This window comes from Vulpes lagopus, chromosome 2, assembly GCF_018345385.1.
Source record: "Vulpes lagopus strain Blue_001 chromosome 2, ASM1834538v1, whole genome shotgun sequence".
Taxonomy (NCBI): Eukaryota; Metazoa; Chordata; class Mammalia; order Carnivora; family Canidae; genus Vulpes; species Vulpes lagopus.
Genome location: NC_054825.1, coordinates 127,237,490 through 127,259,771, shown reverse-complemented (window position 1 = coordinate 127,259,771; position 22,282 = coordinate 127,237,490). Strand labels below are relative to the sequence as shown.

Here is a 22,282-nt window from a genome sequence, read left to right as displayed (position 1 = left end):
GTTTTCTCATCAGTTGCTAGTTCATAAAATATTTTTATTTATTTTTTTATGCTGGCAACTTGGTGAACATTCTAGGGAAGCTCAGCATTCCTGGGGTAAATTAAAATTAATCTACATAAACAAACGTAGCTCTGCAAAATTGTTAAGCCCAAGGAAACAAAAATATACAATCCAACTTGACTTCAGGGAGCTCAAAGAAATCTTTCTATAAAAAATGTGTGCCATTTTTTGAACTTGGGTGGGAGGGATTCACTGGACTATTTAGTGTTTTGTGAAAGTTTTCAAACTCAAAGAAAAAGAAATGTTAAGATAAAATGAAGCTTGAGTAAATCTTTAAGGAAAGTATAGGAATAACTGAAATAAGGAAATATGAGCATTCCAAAGAAAAGAACAAGTACCAAGATCCTTGTAAGAAAAGGAGACAGTGTGTACATGGTTCTAAAAACAGATGAGTAAGGCTGGAACAAAGAAAGCAAGAGGGCATATGGTAGAAGATGTGGAAGAGAATCAAGAGAATGGCTTTCTTGTGGAAGAGAATAAAAATATGGCTTTCTTGAAGCCATATTTTGACATTTTTAAGCAATCAACAGCCAGTGAGTGTTCTTAGTAAGGCAGTAATACAATCACATCTATCTTTAAGAAATATAAATTTGGGGCACTAAAATATTTTCAGATTTATTAGCTTTTACCCAACATCTCATTTCTAGGAATTTATCTTAAAGGTATACCTGCACAGGTACAAAATGATATATGTACAAGGTTATTCAATACAGTGTTGCTGGTAACAACAGCAAAATATAAAACCTCAAATGTTCATCATTGACTAGTTAATAAACTTGTGTTGCATCTACCCACAAGTGAAGACCATAAATTCATAATATAGACAAGAGCTTATACATAGGCAATGAGTAATATTCAGTATAAAATAAAGAGAAGCAGAATACTGTGCAGAGAAAGCTCTCCTTTGATCAAGAAAGGAAGAGAGACAGGAATTATATAATTGCTTATATTTGCAAAAAGGAAACATTGGCAGAAAAATCAGAAAGTAATAAAAGTAGGACAGGAGGGGAAAGAATGAAGGGAAGAAGAATGGAAATGAGGCTTTGACCTTATCTTTGAATATAGTTTGGGTTTTTGAACTACATATATATTTCACATATTTAAAAATTACACTAAACTTAAAAGCAATTCTTAAGTGAAAATTTCAGAGGCTGATGGTTCCAGATAAGATTAATTAGACATACTTTATTCTGTCCCTCCCCTTAAGACCATCTTATATCCTAGACATTACATATAAAGCAAAAATACAGAGACTTTGGACAGTGGAACAAAGGAGAGATTGGCTAATGATCCCTGAATCTAAGAATGAACACCTAGTTTCCTGAGTTTTATTTTTGCCTAACATATCTAAATTCAATACTAGATAAAAGCAACCCACACAACCCAATCTGTGCAAGCAAATGTACACAGAAAAAAAAAATCCCATTAAAGACTGCTTTCTCTACACAAGTACAAGGAAAGGGGTAGCCTAGAAAGAAAATTTTAGACAACTGCTTTACTTCAGCTGTATACCATGAGAAAACATTGATGCCTGCCTCTATCAGTAAAGACAGATTTCTACCACCATTCTGCAGTAACAAAGAACCCTTCCACCTTTCCAGTGGGATGATGTCAGAAGAGGACTAGTAGAGAGCCAAGAGGACTAGTAGAGAGCCAAGACTTTCACCACAGACCAGCAGCAAAAACTGGCCCCAATCCCTAACTCATGGTGTCTACACAAGCTAAGTAGAGAATCTGGACTCCAAACCTTACCTGGCAGTAAGAAACAGTATTTTCCTGTCTCCAGCTGCCAGAATGCCAGAGGAAGGTGAAACTGAAGGTGAAAAAGATTTAGAATCTCATAATTCCTAGAACGTCCAAGATAAAAATAATGATAACAATAACAATCTATGAGATGATTATAGCATAGGAATAACTTAATGATAACTTTAGCAGAAGGGATGGCAAGGGCCACAGTTATGGTACATAGCTGTTATATGTGCACTATGTGTGAAGTGGTATGGTTATGTGTGAAGTGATAGTCTTATGGTTATAAGATGGACATAGATTACTTAAAAAGGTATAATGTAAATATCAAGCAACCACTAAAAAGATTTTAAAATAAGTATATGTGATACATTAAGAAAAGGAATAAATTGGAGTCATATAAAATGTTCCTGAAGGCAAAGAAGGCAAGAAGAAAAAAAGGAACTGGTAGGGAAAATCAAAGAATAAATTCAATGAAAAGTTAAAAAATTTAATGCAACTACATCAGTTAGTCATCATAAATATAAATGTCTAAAAACACCCAATGAAAGAGCCTGTCAACACAATTTAAAAAACGGTAGAAGGGAACTCTGTGCTGAATGTAAGAAATACGTTTTATATACAAAGACTCAGAATGGTTAAAAGTTAAGAGATAAAGAAAAATATGCCATGCTAATAATAATCAAAGAAAGAAAACTGAAATGCATTAACTCAGAGAAAGTCAAACTTCCAACTCAAAACATGGAAGATTACCGAACATCATACACATTACCAGGATATTACACTCTATAAAACGGTCTACTCTCTATGAAGACACAACAATTCTAAATATTTATTCACCTAAAAACAGAGCTTGAAAACATATCCGGCAAAAAACTGAAACAACATATACACAAAACTTCCTGTTAGATTTGGATCCTTGAACTCTGCTCTGTCAGTATTAACAAATCAGGAAGGCAGATCTTTACTAAGGATGTGGACAGCTTGAATATCACTAGCAATGAACATGGACCTACTGACATATATTAAGGCTATTCCAACAATAGAAGAACACACATTCGCCCAAAGTATAAATGAAATACTCATCAAAATAGAACATATTCTAGGTCAAAAGCATATTTTAACAAATGTGTGTCGAAATTAAAAAATATGTCCTCAGATTACACCAGAAGTAGATAAGAAATCAAGTACAGAAAGATAGCTAGAATACTCCTAAATATTTGGAAATTAACCAATATACTTCTAAATAATGCATCAAATAAGACAGGAGAAATTCTGAAATTATTTTTAGATGAAAATAAATTTGTGTGATGCAGTTAAGCAGTACTCAGAGAATAGTTTATAGCACTAAGTGCACATAATAGAAAAGAAGAAAAAAATAAATAACCTAAGATTTTTTTTTTCTTTTTTTCTTTCCCTTTTTTTTTTTTTTTTTAGATCAGGCTCTTTTTTTTCTTTTCATCTTTCCCCCCTCCTCTTTTTTTGGAATCAGGCTTATAGTTTTTCTGATTGTCTGCCTGGGTTTTTGTTGTTGTTGTTCCTTTTCCTTTTCTCTTTTTTAGGATCAGGCTTTTTTTCTCTTTTTTCCTTTCTTTCCTTTTCAGATTTTTTTTTTTTTTTTTTTAACAAATCAAAGCCACCTAGATGAACTGCAAACACTCCCCACTGCAATCAAGGAGGAACTCTGCAGGGGATGGGCCAGTAGGAAAGAACAGCCAAAACACAACAGCAGAGTGCACACAGCATACACCAGAAACAATTCCCAAATGGCCGGGCCCTGCACAGTGTTTGACCTCTTTTTAATATAGCATTACTCTGAGATGCAGGAAACATAATAAGCTTCCATTACACAAATTACATGAAACAGATAGAAACTTAGCCAAAATGACAAGATGGAGAAATTCTCCCCAGAAGAAAGGTCAGTAAGATATCACAGCCAGGGATTTGCTCAAAGCAGATATAAGCAATATACCTGAACAAGTATTTAGATCAACAGTCATAAGATTACTAGCTGAACTTGAAAAAAAAAATAGAAGACACCAGAGAAACCTTTGCTGAAGAGATAAAAGACCTAAAAACTAGCTGGAGAGAAATAAAAAATGCTGTAACTAAGATGCAAAACAGGCTGGATAAAATCAGTATGAGGACTGAAGTAGCAGAGGAGAACATAGGTGATAGAGAAGATAAAATTATGAAAAAAAATGAAGCTGAAAGAAAAGGCGAAGAAAACTATTAGGTCATGAAGGTACACATAGAACTCAGGGATTCCACAAAGCGAAATAATATCTATATCATAGGAGTCCCAGAGGAAGAAGAGCAGGGAAAAGGGGACAGACGGTTTATTTGAACAAATTACAACTGAGAAATTCCCTAATCTAGGGAAGGAAACAGGCATTCAAGAGGGACAGGGAATGCCCCTAAAAATCAACAAAAGTAGGTAAACACCATGACATAGCATAGTGAAATTTACAAAATACAAAGATATAGAGAGAATTCTAAAAACAGCTCAGGAGGGAAGGGCTTTAACCTATAAGGGTAGGCATATGAGGCTGGCAGCAGACCAATCCACAGACACCTGGCAGGCCAGAAAAGATTGGCAAGATATATCCAATGTACTAAATGGAAAAAACATGCAGCCAAGAATAATTTATCCAGTAAGGCTGTCATTCAGAATAAGAGAGATAAGGAGTTTCCAAGACAAACAAAAACTAAAAAGGAGTTTGTGAACACTAAACCAGCCCTGCAAGAAATATTAAAGGGGATTCTGTGAGTGGAAATAAAGGCCAAAAGTAACAAACACTAGGAAGGAACAGAAACAATCTACAGGAATAGTAACTTTATAGGTAATACAATGGCACTAAATTCACATCTTTCAATAATTACTCTGAATTGCAAATGGACTAAATGCTCCAATCAAAAGACATAAGGTATCAGAATTAATACAAAAACAAGACCCATGCATATGGGTCACAGATTAGGACTCATCTGGTACAAAAAATCAAGAGCATACCATTCATGTTTTTGAACCACAGTGATATGAAACTTGAAGGCAATCACAAGAAAAAATTTGGAAGGACCATAAATACATGTAGGTTAAAGAACATCCTACCAAAAATTGAATGGGTCAACCAGGAAATTAAAGAATTAAAAACATAAATGGAAGGAAATGAAAATACAACAGTCCAAACCCTTTAGGATGTAGCACAGGTAATCCTAAGAGGGAAGTATATAGCAATACAGGCCTTCCTCAAGAAGCAAGAAAGTCTCAAATATATGACCTAAACTTACACCTAAAGGAGCTAGGAAAAAAGGGCAAAAAAAGCCTAAATCTAGCAGCAGAAGGGAAATAATAGGGTAGAAATCAACGATACAGAAACTTTTAAAAACCCAGTAGAACAGATCAATGAAACAAGGAAATAGTTCTTTGAAAGAATTAACAAATTTGATAAATCTCTAGGCCAGCTTTATTAAAAAGAAGAGAGGACTCAAGTAGATAAAATCATGAATGAAAGAGGAAAGATCACAACCACCACCACCGATACCCAATTACAAAAGAATATTATGAGCAACTATATGCCAACAAATCAGGCAATCTGGAAGAAATGGATGCACTTCTGGAAACATAAACTACCAAAACTGAAACAGGAAGAAATAGAAGACTTGAATAGACCCATAACCAGCAAAGAAACTGAAGCCATAATCAAAAATCTCCCAACAAATAAGAGTCCAGGGCTGGATGGTTTCCCAAGGAAATTCTACCAAATATTTAAAGAAATTTAATACCTGTTTTTCTGACACTTCCAAAAATCAGAAATGGAGGAAAATTTCCAAACTCATTTTATGAGGACAGCATTACCTTGATCCTAATACCATAAAAAGACACTAAAATCAAGAATTACAGACTGATATCCCAGTGAACGTGGATGCAAAAATTTTCAACAAGCTACTAGCTAATTGGATTTAACAATACATTACAAGGGTTATTCACCAAGACCTTTTTGGTCTTGGACCAAATGGGTACAAGGGTGGTTCAACATCTGCAAATCAATCAACATGATACATCACATTAAGAAAAAAAAAGCAGAAGAAGAAAAAAAATGGGCACCTGGGTGGCTCAGTGGTTGAGCATCTGCCTTTGGTTCAGGTCGTGATCCCAAGGTCCTGGGATCAAGTCCCACATCAGGCTCCCTGGACGTAGCCTGCTTCTCCCCCTGCATATGTTTCTGCTTCTCTCTGTGTCTCTCATGAATAAATAAATAAAATCTTAAAAAAAATAAAAATTTAAAAAAGAAAGGACAAGAACCATTGTGCCTCTTAGTAGATGCAGAAAAAAGTACTTGACAAAATATAGCATCCTTTCTTGATAAAAACCCTCAAGAAAGTAGGGGTAGAAGGAATATATGTCAACACCATAAAGGCCCACAGCTACCATCATCCACAATGGGAAAAAACTGAGAGCCTCCCCCCTAAGGTCAGGAACACAACAGGGATGTCCATTCTTACCACTATTTATCAACATAGCACTGGGAGTCCTAGCATCAGCAATCAGGTAACAAAAAGAAATAAAAGGCATCTAAATTGACAAAGAAGAAATCTAATTTTCACTCTTCACAGATGACATGACACTCTATGCAGAAAACCCAAAAAACTACACCAAAAAAACTGCTAGAAATGATACAGGAATTTAGCAAAGTTGCAGGATATGAAATCAACATAGAGAAATCTGTTGTATTTCTATACATCAATAATGAAGCAGTACAAAGAGAAATAAAGGAATCCGCCTCATTTAGAATTGCACTAAAAATCATAAGATATCTAGGAATAAACCTAACCAGGAAAGCAATGACTCTATCTATACTCTGAAAACTATAGAGCACTTATGAAATAAATTGAGGAAGACACAAAGAAATAGAAAAACATCCCATGCTCATGGTTTGGAAGAACAAATGACACATTCAATGTAATCTCTATCAAAATAACAGCATTTTTCACAGTGCCAGAACAATTCTGAAATTTATATGGAACCACAAAACGCCACAAACAGCTAATACAATGTTGTAAAGGAAAACAAAACTGGAGGCTTTATAATTTCAGACTTCAAGCTGTAATATAAATCTGTAATCATGAAGACAGTATGGTATTCGCAGAAAAGCAAACCCATAGATGGATGGAACAGAACAGAGAACTCAGAAATGGACCCTCAACTCTACAGTCAAGTAATCTTTGGCAAAGCAGGAAGGAATATGCAATGGAAAAAGAAGTCTCTTCAACAAATGGTGTTGGGAAAACTGGATAGCCACATGCAAAAGAATGACACTGGACCACTTTCTTACACCATATGCAAAGATAAACTCAAAATGGATGAAACGCCTAACTGTGACACAGGAATCCATCAAAATTCTAAAGGATAACATAGGCAGCAACCTCTTTAACCTCAGCCACAGCAACTTCTTGCTAGACAGATTTCCAGGGGAAGGAAAACAAACAAAAATGAACTATTGGGAGTTAATCAAGATAAAAAGCTTCTGGACACTAAAGGACACAATCAACAAAACTAAAAGGCAATCTACAGAATGAGAGAAGATATTTGCAAATGTCTTATCAGATAAAGGGCTAGTATCCAAAACCTATAAAGAACTTATCACACTCAACGCCCAAAACCAAAAAATCCTGCCAAGAAATAGGCAGAAAGTATGAACAGACATTTCTCCACAGAAGACATATAAATGGCTAACAGACACATGAAAAAATACTCCACATCACTCAACATCAGGGAAATACAAATGAAAACCACAGTGAGATACCTCCTTACATCAGTCAGAATGGCTAAAATTAACAACTGAAGAAACAACAGATGCTGATGAGTGTTAGAAAAAAGGGGAATCCTCTTACACTTTTGGGGTAATGCAAACTGGTGCAGCCACTCCAGAAAACAGTATGAAGGCTCCTCAAAATGTTAATAGAGCTACCCTAAGACCCAGCAACTGCACTCATAGGTATTTATTCTAAGGATACAACAGTGATTTGGAAGGGCATATGCACCCCAATATTTATAGCAGCAATGTCCACAATGAGCAAAATATGTAGAGACCAGATATCCATTGAGTGATGAATGGATAAAGAAGAGATGGTATATTTATACAATGGAATATTACTGAGCCATCAAAAAGAATGAAATACTGCCATTTGCAATGATGTGGATGGCACTAGAGTATATTTTGCTAAGTGAAATAAGTCAATCAGAGAAAGACAAATCCCATATGATTTCATTCATAGGTGGAATTTAAAAACAAACAGATTGAACATAGGGGAAGGGAAGGACAAAATAAAGTAGGATGAAAACAGAGAGGGAGACAAACCATAAGAGACTTTTAACTCTAGGGAACAAACTAAGATTGCTAGAGGAGGTGGGGTGATGGGATAATTGGGTGATGGGCATTAAGGAGGGTACTTGATGTAATGAGCACTGGGTGCTCCTTATATGAACTGATGAATCACTAAACTCTACCCTTAAAACTAAGATAAAAAATAAAGTAAAGTAAAATAAAATAATATAGTTATAATTTTAAAAATAAAGGTCAGAGCAGAAATAAATATCATGGAGACTAGAGAAAGCAAAAGCCAACAGTTGGTATTTTGAAATAATAAACAAAATGAACACACCCTTAGGCTAGACTAAAAAAAGAGAGATGACTCTAATAAAATTAAAAATGCAAAGAGGAACGCCAATAAGAAAATATACAAAAATAATGCAAAGAGGAGATATTATAACAGATTTCTCAGAAATAAAAAGGATCATGAGGGACTAATCTAAATAAATGTCAACAAACTGATTAATGTAGAAGAAATAGATAAATTCCTAGAAATATACAATCTATCACACTTGAATCAAAAAGAAAGAGAAAGCCTAAACAGACTTACAAATAAGACTGAATAATTAATCATAAGCCTCTTGACAAAAAAAAAAAAAAAAAGGCTCAGGGTCAGAGGGCTAAACTGCAGAATTCAGTCAGACATTTAAGGAATACCAATCTTTCTTCAGCCTTTTCAAAAAATGGAACAAAGAACATTTCCAAATTCATTTTGTGAGGCCACCATCACCTTGATTCTAAAACCAGAGAAAGACATCACAAGAAAAGAAAACTACAAGCTAATATCCCTGATGAACATAGATTTAAAAAATTCTCAAAAGACTAGCAAACTGAATTTAACAGCATATTTAAAGGGATCATATATCATGAACAAGTGAGATTTATCCCTAGGATGCAAGGTTGTTTATATGCAAATCTATTTATGTGATACAACACATAAAGAAATGATAGGAAAAAAAACCCCATGTGATCATACCAAAAAACAAAGAAAAATCATTTCACAAAGTTTCATTTGTAAACATTCATTCATGATTAAAATTCTCAACAAAACAGATCTAAATATATCAATTATGCTCAATACAATAAAGCATATATGAAAAGCCCACAGTAAACACCATAATCAATGGGGGAATACTATGTTTTCCCTCTAAGATCCAGCACAAGGCAAGTATGCCCACTCTCACCAATTCTATTCAATATAGTATTGGAAACCTTATCCAGTGCAATTAGGTAAGAAATAAAATGCATCTCAACCTGAAGGGAAGAAGTAAAATTATCTGTCTGCAGACAACACAATTCTCTATGTAGAAAACACTAAAGACAAAAAAGAAATGTTAAAATTAATAAATTCAGTAAAGTTAGAGTATGTAAAGTCAACACAGTTTCTATATACTAACAATGAATTATCTGAAAAGAAAATTTAAAAGTACTTAGGAATAAATTTAACCAAAGAACTGAAAGACTTGTATACTAAAGATTACAAAACATCAATAAAAAAATTTAAAGAGGATACAGACAAATGGAAAGACATCCCATGGATTGGAGAATTAATACTGTTAAAATGTCTATACTACCCAAAGTGATCTACAGATTTAATGCAATTCTTATTCAAATCCCAATGGTATTCTTTACAGAAGTAGAAAAAAATCCAAAAATTCATATTAAACAACAAAAGACCCTGGATAGCCAAAGCAATCTTGAGAAAGAACAATGTTAGAGGCATCACACTACCGGACTTCAAAATATATTATACAAAGCTATAGTAATAAAAACATTATGGTACTGGCATGAAAACAGGCATATAGACCAATGGATTAGTACAGAGGCCCAGAAATATATTCATACATATAGAGTTGACTTAATGGTGCAAAGAATATGCGATGGAAATAGAACAGTTTGTTCAATAAATGGTGTTGGGAAAACTGGATATCCACATGCAGAAGAATGAAACTGGGCTGTTATTTCAAACTACATACAAAAATCAACTCAAAATGGATTAAAGACTTAAGCATAAGACTGAAAAATCATAAAATTCCTAGAAGAAAACATAGGGAGATGGCTCCTTGGCATCAGTGTTGGCAATGGTTTATTGGATATGATACCAAAAGCACAAGCAACCAAAGCAAAATTAGAGAAGTGAGACTACATCAAACTATAAAGCCTCTGGACAGCAAAGGAAACAAGAGTGCAAAGGCAACCTATGGAATGGTAGAAAATATTCAAAAAGTAATGAATAAATCAAAATATACAAAGAAGTCACAAAGTCACACAGCTCAATAGCAAAAAACAAAACAACAAATAATCAGATTAAAATAATGGGAAAAGCACCTGAGCTGACATATATCAAAAGCAGCTATGCATATAAACAAGTTAATGAAAATGTGCTCCACATCACTAAACATTAGTGAAATGCAAATCAAAACCACAATGATATATCACTTCACACCTGTTAGAAAATAGTGATTATCAAAAAGACAAAAGATAACACCTGTTGGATATGGAGAAAACATAACCCTTCGGCACTACTGGTGGGGATGTAAATTGGGACAGCCCTTATGGAAAATAGTAAGGTGGTTCCTCAAAAAGCTAAAAAGAGAACTACCCTGGGGTGCCTGGCTGTCTCAGTTGGTGAAGTATGTGACTCGATCTCCAGGTTGTAAATTCAAGCCCCATGCTGGGTGTAGAGATTATTTAAAAATAAAATCTTTAGGGGATCCCTGGGTGGCGCAGCGGTTTGGCGCCTGCCTTTGGCCCAGGGCGCGATCCTGGAGACCCGGGATCGAATCCCACGTCGGGCTCCCGGTGCATGGAGCCTGCTTCTCCCTCTGCCTGTGTCTCTGCCTATCTCTCTGTGACTATCATAAATAAATAAAAATTAAAAAAAAAAAAATAAAATCTTTAAAAAAAGTAGAATTACTCTATAATTCAGCAATTCCATTTCTGGATTCTATTTCTGGATTCCATTTCTGGATATATCCAAAGGAAATGAAATCAGGATCTCAAAAAGATATCTGCATTCCCATGTTCTTTGCTGCTTTATTCACAATAGCCAAGACATAATCTAAATGTCTGTTGATGGATAAATGAATAAAGATGTGTGTACACACACACACACAAACACATTATTCAGCCAAAAAAGGGGAAGGAAATTTGTCCAACATGGATAAATCTTAAAGGCATTATGCTGAATGAAATAAACCACATATAGAAAGACAAATATTGATCTCACTGGACCTAAAACATTCGAACTCCTAGAAAATAAAAGTAGAATGGTGGTTGTCAGGGGCTGGAAGATGGGGAATGGGGAGATGTTGATCAAGGGGTGCAAAGTTCAGTTATGCAAGATGAGTAAGTTAGGAGATCTAATGTAATCTGAGTTAATAATACTGAATTGTTTACTAGAAATTTGCCAAGAGGGCAGATTTTTAAGTGTTCTCATCACAAAGAAAACAAAGGTAACTAGGTCAGGTCATGGATATGTTAATTAACTTAATTGTGGCAATTGATTCACACACAATGTGTACATCTATCAAAACATCAAATTGTATACCTAAGATATATAATTTTTGTAATTATATATCAATAAAGATGGAAAAAATGCACAAAAGCCATAAACAGATATTTTCCTAAGGATATATAGATGGCATAGGAACATTAGGAATATTTAATATCACTAGCCATTAAGGAAATGCAGATTAAGACCATGATGGGCTACCATTATATACCCATTACAACCGCTAACAAAAAATAGTGATGATACCAAATACTAAGAAAAATAGGGAGTAACTGGATTTCTCATACACTGCTGGTGGAAATGCAAAATGGTGGTAAGCCATTCTGAAAAACAGTTCGGCAGTTTCTTTTCTTTTCTTTTCTTTTTTTTTTTTAAAGATTTTATTTATTCATGAGAGAGACAGAGAGAGAGGCAGACACACAGGTAGAGGGAGAAGGGGAGAAGCAGGTTCCCGGCGGGAAGCTCGATATGGGACTTGATCCCCAGTCCCTGGGATCATGACCTGAGCCAAAGGCAGATGCTCAACCACTGAGCTACCCAGGAGTCCTAGTTTGACAGTTTCTTAAAGACTGAAACATATATTTACCATACAAACCCAATCATAGTAGGCATTTATCCCAGAGAAAAATAATTTATGTTCATGCAAAAACTTGAACAGGAATGTTTACAGCAGCTTTATTTATAATAGCCTCTAATTAGAAACAACTAAAATACTAAAAAAAATTCAAATGACTAAAAATGTTTTTCAACAGGTGAACGCCTAAATAAATGTTATATATTAGGGGATCCCTGGGTGGCTCAGTGGTTTCACACCTGCCTTTGGCCCAGGGCGCGATCCTGGAGTCCCGGGATCAAGTCCCGCATCGGGCTCCCGCTGTGGAGCCTGCTTCTCCCTCTGCCTGTGTCTCTGCCTCTCTCTCTATGTCTATCATAAATAAATAAAAATAAATCTTAAAAAAAAATGTTATATTCATACAGCAGAATACCAGGTAGATGAAGAGTGTATTAGTAGCTGGTAGAGATTAGGGATGGTGTGGGAGAGGGGATGGGTATGATTATAGAGGTGGCATGAAAGAAATCTTTAGGATGATAAGACAGTTCTGTATCTTCATTGTTGTGGTGTTTACATGAATTTCCACATGATATAAAATGGCTACAGCTATTCATAAACACTGTATCAATGTCTATTTCCTGGCATTGATATAGTATAGTTATGTAAGATATAAGCATTAGAGGAAACTTCTGAAGAATAAAACTGTGCCATTACTATCATATAAAGTTTCTTCAAAACTATATGTAAAATAATTGGAAAATATTTTTTTCTTAAAAAGGTAAGACAAGGGCAGCCCCAGTGGCTGGCCCAGCGGTTTAGCACCGCCTTCAGCCCAGGGTGTGATCCTGGAAACCGGATCGAGTCCCACGTTGGGCTTCCTGCATGGAGCCTGCTTCTCCCTCTGCCTGTGTCTCTGCCTCTCTCTCTCTCTCTCTCTCTGTGTGTCTCTCATGAATAAATAAATAAAATCTTAAAAAAAAAAAGGCAAGACAAAGTTTGCAAAACATATATTAGACAAAGGTCTGAACTTCTGAGAAGATGAAAAAAAAACAAAAAACTAAGCTAAAAATGGAGCTGAAAATGTGATCACTTCATTAAAGAAGATTATTACTGGTAAAAAAGCACATGAAAAGAGGTTTCATACTGTTAGTCATAAGGGAAACACAAGTTAAAATGTCATTATGATATAAGTGATACTAACTAGAATGGTTAAAAATAGTAAGACTTACCAAACTAAATGTTGGTAACCTAAGAACATGAGAATCTTCAGACATTGCTAATAGGCATGAAAAACAGTAGAGCCAACTTGGAAACATCTGGCAATGTCTTATGAAGTTATATATAAGCCTACCAGAAGACCCAGCAAACCCACTCCTCAGTATTTACACAAGGAATGAAAACATGTTGATACAAAGACTTATATAGATCATTCATAGTTTTATTCATAATAGCCCCAAACCGGAAAAAAACCCACGTATCTATCAACTGAAAGAATGACACACATGTCCATGAGTCTCAAAAGCATTTATGCTAAGTGAAAGAAGCCAGACAGAATAGAGTATATACTTTATGATTCCACTGATATAAAATTTGAGAAAAGGCAAAGTGCTTACATTAGAAAGCATGTCAGTGACATAGCTGAGGGTCTGAGAGTTAGGGATGGACGTAGGGGACTCACTGCAAAGGGGTACAAGAATCTTTTAGGGGTGATGGAAACATTCCAAATTATGAGTTTGACGATGAAAATATACTATATAATTTTTCAAAATTCACTGACTTGTACACTGAAAAGTCCTAAATGTTATTATCTGTTAAAGACACCTCAACAAAAGTGATTAACATTTTAAAAAGAAAAAAGAAAAACTAGAACATGCAGTCAAAAGGGAGTCACATAGTAAGGTCTGCTCACCCACTGAGACGAGGTGGCTGTAATTCTCCAGCATCACATCTCTGTACAGGGTCCTCTGAGCAGAGTCCATCTGCCGCCACTCCTCCTGGGTAAATTCCACAGTCACATCCTTGAAAGACACTGATGCCTGTAACAGCACAATTGTGATCAATCTGAGGGCCAGAATCAGGGACATGGAAAAATATTTTTGGAAACTAAGTGTTACTATGTTTAGTATTTAGAGTTTAAAACAAAATACTATAAAGGATGACTATCACGGTCCTAACTCTGTCTTACACGTTGGGGATATGTACACGATTAGTTAAAAAAAACAAAACTCATATTCTGATTTATTTATATTTACTTCTAATTTATACACATATATTGTCACTTAATATAATAAGAAAACTTAGGGCCTTATTTTTTTAGGTAAGGTTATTATAAATAGGATTCCTGCATACATTTCCCACACACCAACAGATTATGCTGAGCACTCTGTACAGTATACAGTATCAATCTGGAGATCTCTGCTGGGGTAACAGAAAACTAATGAAGAGATACATGTAAGACTGGGGAAGTATTTACATACTACCAGATTCATATTTCAGGAGCAATGCTTTAGAACAGGATTTTTTCAACTTGGCACTACTGACACTATGGATAATGCTATTTTTGTGGAAGACTGTCCTGTGTACTTCAGGATGTTTATCAATATCCCTGTCTCCTACTGATTAGATGCCAGCAATAATCCCAGTTGTGACTACCAAAAATATCTCCAAACGTTGCCAAATGTCTCCCGGGGAGCAAAATCAACTCTAGTTAGGAACTATTGCTCCATATGAAAGGTGGAAAGTTTTAAGTAGCAAAACAAAAGACCAATTTAAGAGATGACTTACATTAAGGCCAAGATAAAGAAGGGGAAACTAATCTTTTACAGGAACAAAATCTGGTCATTATTTTCCTGTGCAGCTATATACAGAAATGCTGCAAAAGCAACTGGGTAGATACGGATGTCATATGTAAAGATTGGAAGAATAAATAACAGTCAGAGGTTGGGTCATCATGAGGTAGATGTTCTTCAAAATATCTGTGGAAAATAGAGATGGAATTATTTAATTCATTGTTGATTGCATGATCTGGGGCCAGGGTCCAAAATGAAAATAAGGATCTAGGAGATACCAGTTATTAAGATGGCTAACTGAAGTCATTTGAGAAAAAGGGACAGCTCAAAAATGACAGAAACAGGAGAGAAAAGGACCAAGTAGAGAATTCAAGGGAAGAGTAAAATTTAAGAGGTAGGTAGAAAAAGAAAGTACATGAAGGCTGAGAAAGAATTCTGGAATAGTAGAAAGAAAAACTGGAAAGATTACAGTACTATAAATTAAGAGAAGACAGAATTAAAAGTATGATTCCTGTAGTTTAAGGGAATAGATGGAACATACACATTTATTTCCCTGCCTCAGAAAACACACTCAGGTAAAATACAAAACCTACTATCAAAGTTCGACAAAAGGGGAATACTGAGAAATATCCCAGCAGAAGGCCCCAAAATTTGAACAAATTCTGGAAGATAGAGGATAAAACAGTATTAGATAAGCAAAAAGGACAATGTTGGCCACAATCTAACACAAACACAGAAGTGAGCAGAAGGAGCAGGGAAGTGATGAGAGCCTGAAAAGACATCCTAGCTTAAACTGAACAGGACCTAGAACCACGTGTGTAATAGGAAGAATGATTAACAAAATACATTTCCTATTTGAATATAGGTGACATTCAAATGCATAAGGAACGTATGGACACAAAAATGTCACGGGGTAACTAGCTGGCCATCTGGGAAAAGAAATATCTTATACCACAGAGCAGCACAAAAATTAAAATATATTCAAGATCTAAATTAAAAAAAAAATAAGATCAAATTCCAGAAGATCACACAGAACAATTACTTTACAATATTAGAGTGGGAAATGCCCAATTAGGACTGAAAATCCAGGAATGTTAATGAAAAAACTGCTAGATTTGACACAAAAATCAAATGCTTTTACAATCAAAAAAAAAAATCATGAGCAAGTCAAAATTACAAAAAACTTCAGGGAAATTGTGCAATTTATATCACAGGAAAAGGGCAATAACAATATAGTGGATACAGTAATTAAAATCAGCACATCAATAGGAAAACAGGTAAGGGATAAATAGTTCAACAAAAAAGAAATATAGGTCTTTGAGGAACCTCCACACAGTTTTCCAGAGTGGCTGCACCAGTTCACATTCCCACCAACTAGTGTAAGAGGGTTCCCTTTTCTCCGCATCCTCTCCAACATTTGTTGTTTCCTGCCTTGTTAATTTTCCCCATTCTCACTGGTGTGAGGTGGTATCTCATTGTGGTTTTGATTTGTATTTCCCTGATGGCAAGTGATGCAGAGCATTTTCTCATGTGCCTGTTGGCCATGTCCATGTCTTCCTCTGTGAGATTTCTCTTCATGTCTTTTGCCCATTTCATGATTGGATTGTTTGTTTCTTTGGTGTTGAGTTTAATAAGTTCTTTATAGATTTTGGAAACTAGCCCTTTATCTGATATGTCATTTGCAAATATCTTCTCCCATTCTGTAGGCTGTCTTTTAGATTTGTTGACTGTATCCTTTGCTGTGCAAAAGCTTCTTATCTTGATGAAGTCCCGAGTTAAAAATAGACCTGCCCTACGACCCAGCAATTGCACTGTTGGGGATTTACCCCAAAGATTCAGATGCAATGAAACGCCAAGACACCTGCACCCCGATGTTTCTAGCAGCAATGGCCACAATAGCCAAACTGTGGAAGGAGCCTCGGTGTCCATCGAAAGATGAATGGATAAAGAAGATGTGGTTTATGTATCCAATGGAATATTACTCAGCCATTAGAAACGACAAATACCCACCATTTGCTTCGACGTGGATGGAACTGGAGAGTATTATGCTGAGTGCAGTAAGTCAATCGGAGAAGGACAAACAGTGTATGTTCTCATTCATTTGGGGAATATAAATAATAGTGAAAGGGAATATAAAGGAAGGGAGAAGAAATGTGTGGGAAATATCAGAAAGGGAGACAGAACATAAAGACTCCTAACTCGGGGAAACGAACTAAGGGTGGTGGAAGGGGAGGCGGGAGGGGGGTGGGGGGGGAATGGGTGACGGGCACTGAGGGGGACACTTGACGGAATGAGCACTGGGTGTTATTCTGTAAGTTGGTAAATTGAACACCCATAAAAATTAATTTATTAAAAAAAAAGAAATATAGGTTATTACAAACAAAAAAAGATGTTCCACATATCACTTATGAGAAAAGCTTATAAAACTTAACAGATTATTTTAACCACATTGGTAAAAATTCAGAATTTGACAGCACTCTGTTTGCAAAGTTGTGGAAAAGAAACACACATTCTCAGACTGTTGGCTCTACCTTAAATTACATCCACAGTTTTATCACTTCAAAATAACTAACACCGTTACGATCATCCTTTCTTGCTAGGATTATAGAAATAAGCTCCTATATTGTTCCTGCTTCTAGTCTAGAGTCTATTTTCAGACAGCAGACAGTGTTATTTTTGTAAACTGTAGTAAAAACTATCTTTTTAACACAAAAGGATAAAAATACCCTTAAAGTCCTCCATATCACCTAAGCGAATGAAGATAGATACTGTATTCATGAATTGGAAGACTCATTATGATCAAGATGTTAACTCTGACCAACCTGATCCCTGCACCACAGGATTCTATGGATTCAGTGCAAGCAAAATCTCAGCAGGCTTTTTTGAGACAGACAAGAGGATTTTCAAAACTTTCTATAAAGAAGCAAAGGACCTACAATATCCAAAACAGTTTTTAAAAAGAACAAAGTTGGAAGACTCGCATTGTCTGATTTCAAGAATTACTGTAAAGTATGGCACCTTGGTAGCTCAGATGGACGGTTGGGCATCTGCCTTCAGCTTTGGTCCTGATCCCAGGATCCTGGGATGGAGCCCCATGTGGGTTCCCTGGTCAGCAGACAGTCTGCTTCTCCCCCTCCATTTGCCCCTCCCCACTGTTTCTGGGTACTCTGCCTCTCAAATAAATAAAATCTTAAAAAAAAAAAAAAAGGGCTACTGTAAAGAGACATACATTAAGATACTGTGGTATTAGCAAATGCATTAACAACGAGGATCAGAAGTGAACAGAGTCCAGAAACAGACCCTACATACATACTAATTGGTTTCCCACAGAGATGCCAAGGAAATTCAATGGACAAAGTATACTTTTGCCAACAAATAGTGCTGACAGGTGGGTATGCAAAGGTAGAGAGTACAAATATGACAAGTATATGTCAGTCAATTCCCAATATTTGGAGTCTACTGCCCAGAGCCTACAGAATATTAAGACCTTCAGACCCTGAAATTTTAGGTTTCAGATTGAGACAACTGGAACATATTTTGTTTTTTTCTGATTAGCAGCCTTTATGCCAAAATAAAATTAAGCTGATCAAAAAAGGAACTACTGATAGAACAGATAAACACCTTGAAATCCTCAAAAAATGCTATTAACAAGCTCATGAAAGTACATTTAAAAATGTAAATAAAAATGAATAATTTTTTAATGAAAATGTAATGTCAGAAGTTATATTAAGAAAAAGTACATGAGTACCTGGGTAACTTAGTCAGTTAAGCATCCAACTCTTAATTTCAGCTCAGGTGATAATCTGTGTTGTGGGATTGAGTCCTGCATTGGGCTCTGTGCTCAGCAGGGAGTCTGCTTGAGATTCTATCTCTCTCCCCCCCTCTCCCAATGCTCCTCCCCACCCCATGCTTTCTCTTTCTAAAATAAATAAATAAATCCAGAAAAAAAAATACAAATCCAATATAAGCTTATGACTAATAAATCAACAACCAAAGTCTTCATACAAAATGCCTTCTAAAAGTCCAAATCTATATGTAATTTCACAAAAATCCTCAAGCATTACAATTTTCTCATCTAAATTCCTAGAAAAGGAGCAGAAAAGTTCTCTGTTTCCTTTCATGAGACTATGACCATACTACCATAATTGGACAGAGAAACAAGAAAGTATAGTCTGATCCAACTTGTGGATACAGAAATAAAAGCACTGAATATAGTATTAGCAAAAGGCCTGAGGAAAATATTTAAGAAGCAATTAACCACACTTGTTAGCAACTAGGGTCTTTACAGGAATTTAAATTAATATTAGAAAATATGTTACACTATTTACAGTATTCACAGATGAAAGAAATAAGCTCTAGTTTTATTCCAATACATACACCAGAGGCAATCAATAATTCAATGCACATTCATGACTAACATGAAATTTTAGCAACCTGGTATATGGAGGGAACTTAACCCTACTCTAACCATGGTTACCTACCAAAAGCTGAAAACAAACCACGGCTGATAGTCAAACAGTGCATATTTTTGCTCAAGAATGAGGTTTCTATTTCTCCTTTTCCATTTAATGCATGTATCCTTCTAAATCTCATAAATCCATTCCAATACAAAGTGGGGAATAAATGAAGAGCTCACCTGAGGTGTGTTCATTTTCTGTGGATCTTGGGAGAATGTAGAGACCTGTGGTGCAGCTGAGGGAACAGAAAGAAGACAGGGGTCACCAGATCTGTCCTAATAGCTCTTACATTCACCTCCCCAAATTCAGTACCCCAGTAGAGCATAATCCTCCCCATGGGCATGGGGCCCTCTGGACTTTGAAAAGGAATGAGAAGAATCATGTACAGGCAGTACCACCTGTCTTTATGTAACTCTGAAATGATCATGGGCTTAAATCTGCAGTTTTTTAGTGAGCAAACATTAAAATTTTGACTGATTTAATAATAATACATGTGTCCTTCTGACTAAACACAAAACAACAGAAGATTATTTGAATTAGAGTACACCAAAGGATGAGACACTATTCTTTCAGTAAAATTAACTTAGCAGACAAGTACTCTCAGCATGCATCATTTGCATATTTTTCTCAGTAATATTTAATCCCTGGTATAGAAATCATGGCAAGCCTAGTTAAAAAAAAAAAAAATGAGATGCTTCAAGACAGGAATTTTTTATTGTTTCAGCTGTGATGTATTTTTCAAAAGTCCCCTTTGATAAGATGCTTTTGGTGACTTACTTGTGACAGAGTAAGCTACACTCTTTTCCTCCTGACTCTCTCACAAACCAACTAGGTTTTCCCCAGTAAGTCACTGAATCTTTCAGGTTCAATATCTTAAAGCTTTCAAAAGAGAAGTAGATGACTTTGGAAAACACTTTCCTTATCAGCATTCTGGGATCCTGTGAGGTCACAATAATGTCACTAGTGTCACATGTGGTGATGGACAATTGGAACAGCAGTGCAACCTCTGTAGCATGGGGGCCATTTAAGGGGAGTGGAGACAGAATCTCCTCCCTCTGCCTGGTTATCCCTTACTTCCCACCTCACCCTCACAAGCTCTCCAAGAGTGGCCTTTCCTGAGCAGCCTGCCCCTGGACCACCCTAGCTCATTTCACTCTTCTCAAGGCTGGCCCCAATTCCCCTATCACATAGTGAGGTGGCTTCTGAAGGTGATGTGACCACTAAATCTAGCTTATTCTGGGCAAGGGTATCAGGAACTGCTTCTGATCTTGCAAACCTATGATCTGCTCTTTTTTGGGCCCTTCTGTCTCTTCTCTGAAGCTCTGGAGAGAGGTCAGAGGAGTGCTCTCTTCCACGTAAGACTCCTAGTCACAGAGGTCCCCTGCTTCCTACCTACCTCTAGAGGCTTGCTTTGTTTCAAGGTAATTGGGACACGCACCTAAGAAATAATTCATTTTAGTGGCAAAACCATGACTCTTGGAATTCATTATAATATCAGACTTAATAGACAGCCTGATAATACAGAAGGGGCCAGGAACCTGTGTCTGACCCAAGGGACCTGAAGAGACATTAAAACATCAGAATATATCTGATATCTGACATATGGTCAGATCCCATCTACATTCATCTTCTTTTATATTCTTGGGGACCTGGGGTTAGGCTACACTTACTAAGTGCTCTGAAGGCTCTGAATTGCTAGTTTTAGGCAGCCGTGATGGTTAGACAATGCCTGAGGCTGGAAGTAAAGCACATCTGCCCTTGAATCCAGACTCCCTCACTGCTAGCTTGTGACCTGGATGTATTGTTCCCCCAACCTGAGCCTCGGTTGTTTTATTATTTTTTTTATTTTGTTTGTTTGTTTTTTAAGTGGTCGTGAGGTTATGTTAGATCACCCAACGAAAAGAACGGTGTCTTTTAATGATAACTCAGGGCTAGTGCCCGGCAATTGTCTAAATACTTTACAAGTAAGGACTTAGAAGTTCAAACAAGCCCATGGAACAGTCATATTAATACGGTTTTGAGATGAGAAAGCTGACTCTCACCCGGTTTCCTCCTATCGCCTCTGCTGGAATTTCCCCGGCCTTTCCTGGCTCCCGAACTCAGGCTCTCACCGCAGACGCATGGTCGCCATCAGCGCTGTAAACGTACGTTCCCTCCCACCGCCACTAAGTCGGGCTGCAGGCGTGTCCACGCATACTGTCCGCACACACCCAGGCCTGCACCCAGCACCTGCTCAAGACGGGCTCAGCCCCGCGGCCCGCCGGAAGCCCGAGGCTCTTCCCCTGCCTCCCCTGACACCCCCACCAGCCTCCTGTTGGCCGAGGGCCGGCCGGGCGCCTACCGGAGATGTCCCAGAGACTTCCCGCTCCCATCCCCAGACACCAGCGCGCCCTCAGAGGAGGTTCCGCAGCACTCTCACCGCAGGCGCGCATCCTTCTCCTCCCGAGACCTTCGGGCTCCAAGACCGCTTTCCCGCAGTCCAGAGCGGACGAATGAGGAGGCGGGGCTACGACTGCGCTCGCGAGAAGGAGCCCAGAAGCCCGTTCCCAGAGTGCCCCGCAGTGAGGCCTAAGGATGCAGGACTACATTTCCCATAGACCTCCGCAGCAACGTTTGAAGTCACTCTTTCGGCATTGCCGCGTTTTAGAAAGCTGGAGGCTGCTGTTCTTGAGAGTCTCCCGCCCATCTGAGCCAGAACAGGTTGAGGATGAAACTTGAACTCTTCTGCCAAATACAAAGAGCGCCCCTCTCTTGGCTCCGTATTGAAATAGCATTTTCTCCCTTAGGTTATT

The 22,282-nt window shown here is 37.0% G+C and overlaps 1 protein-coding gene across 1 annotated transcript in view; it reads right to left on the bottom strand.

The window, feature by feature from the left end:
• Positions 1-21,986, bottom strand: part of ZNF782 (zinc finger protein 782) — a 60,635-nt gene extending 38,649 nt beyond the window's left edge. Inside the window, exons 1-3 of the mRNA XM_041742743.1 lie at positions 21,832-21,986; positions 19,670-19,725; positions 14,154-14,280 (exon numbers count right to left, since the gene is read on the bottom strand). Of these exons, the coding sequence (XP_041598677.1) occupies positions 14,154-14,280; positions 19,670-19,725; positions 21,832-21,922 (274 nt within the window). The 5' untranslated portion in view covers positions 21,923-21,986. The remainder of the gene's footprint in view (positions 1-14,153; positions 14,281-19,669; positions 19,726-21,831) is intronic.
• Between the last annotated feature and the right edge of the window lie 296 nt (positions 21,987-22,282).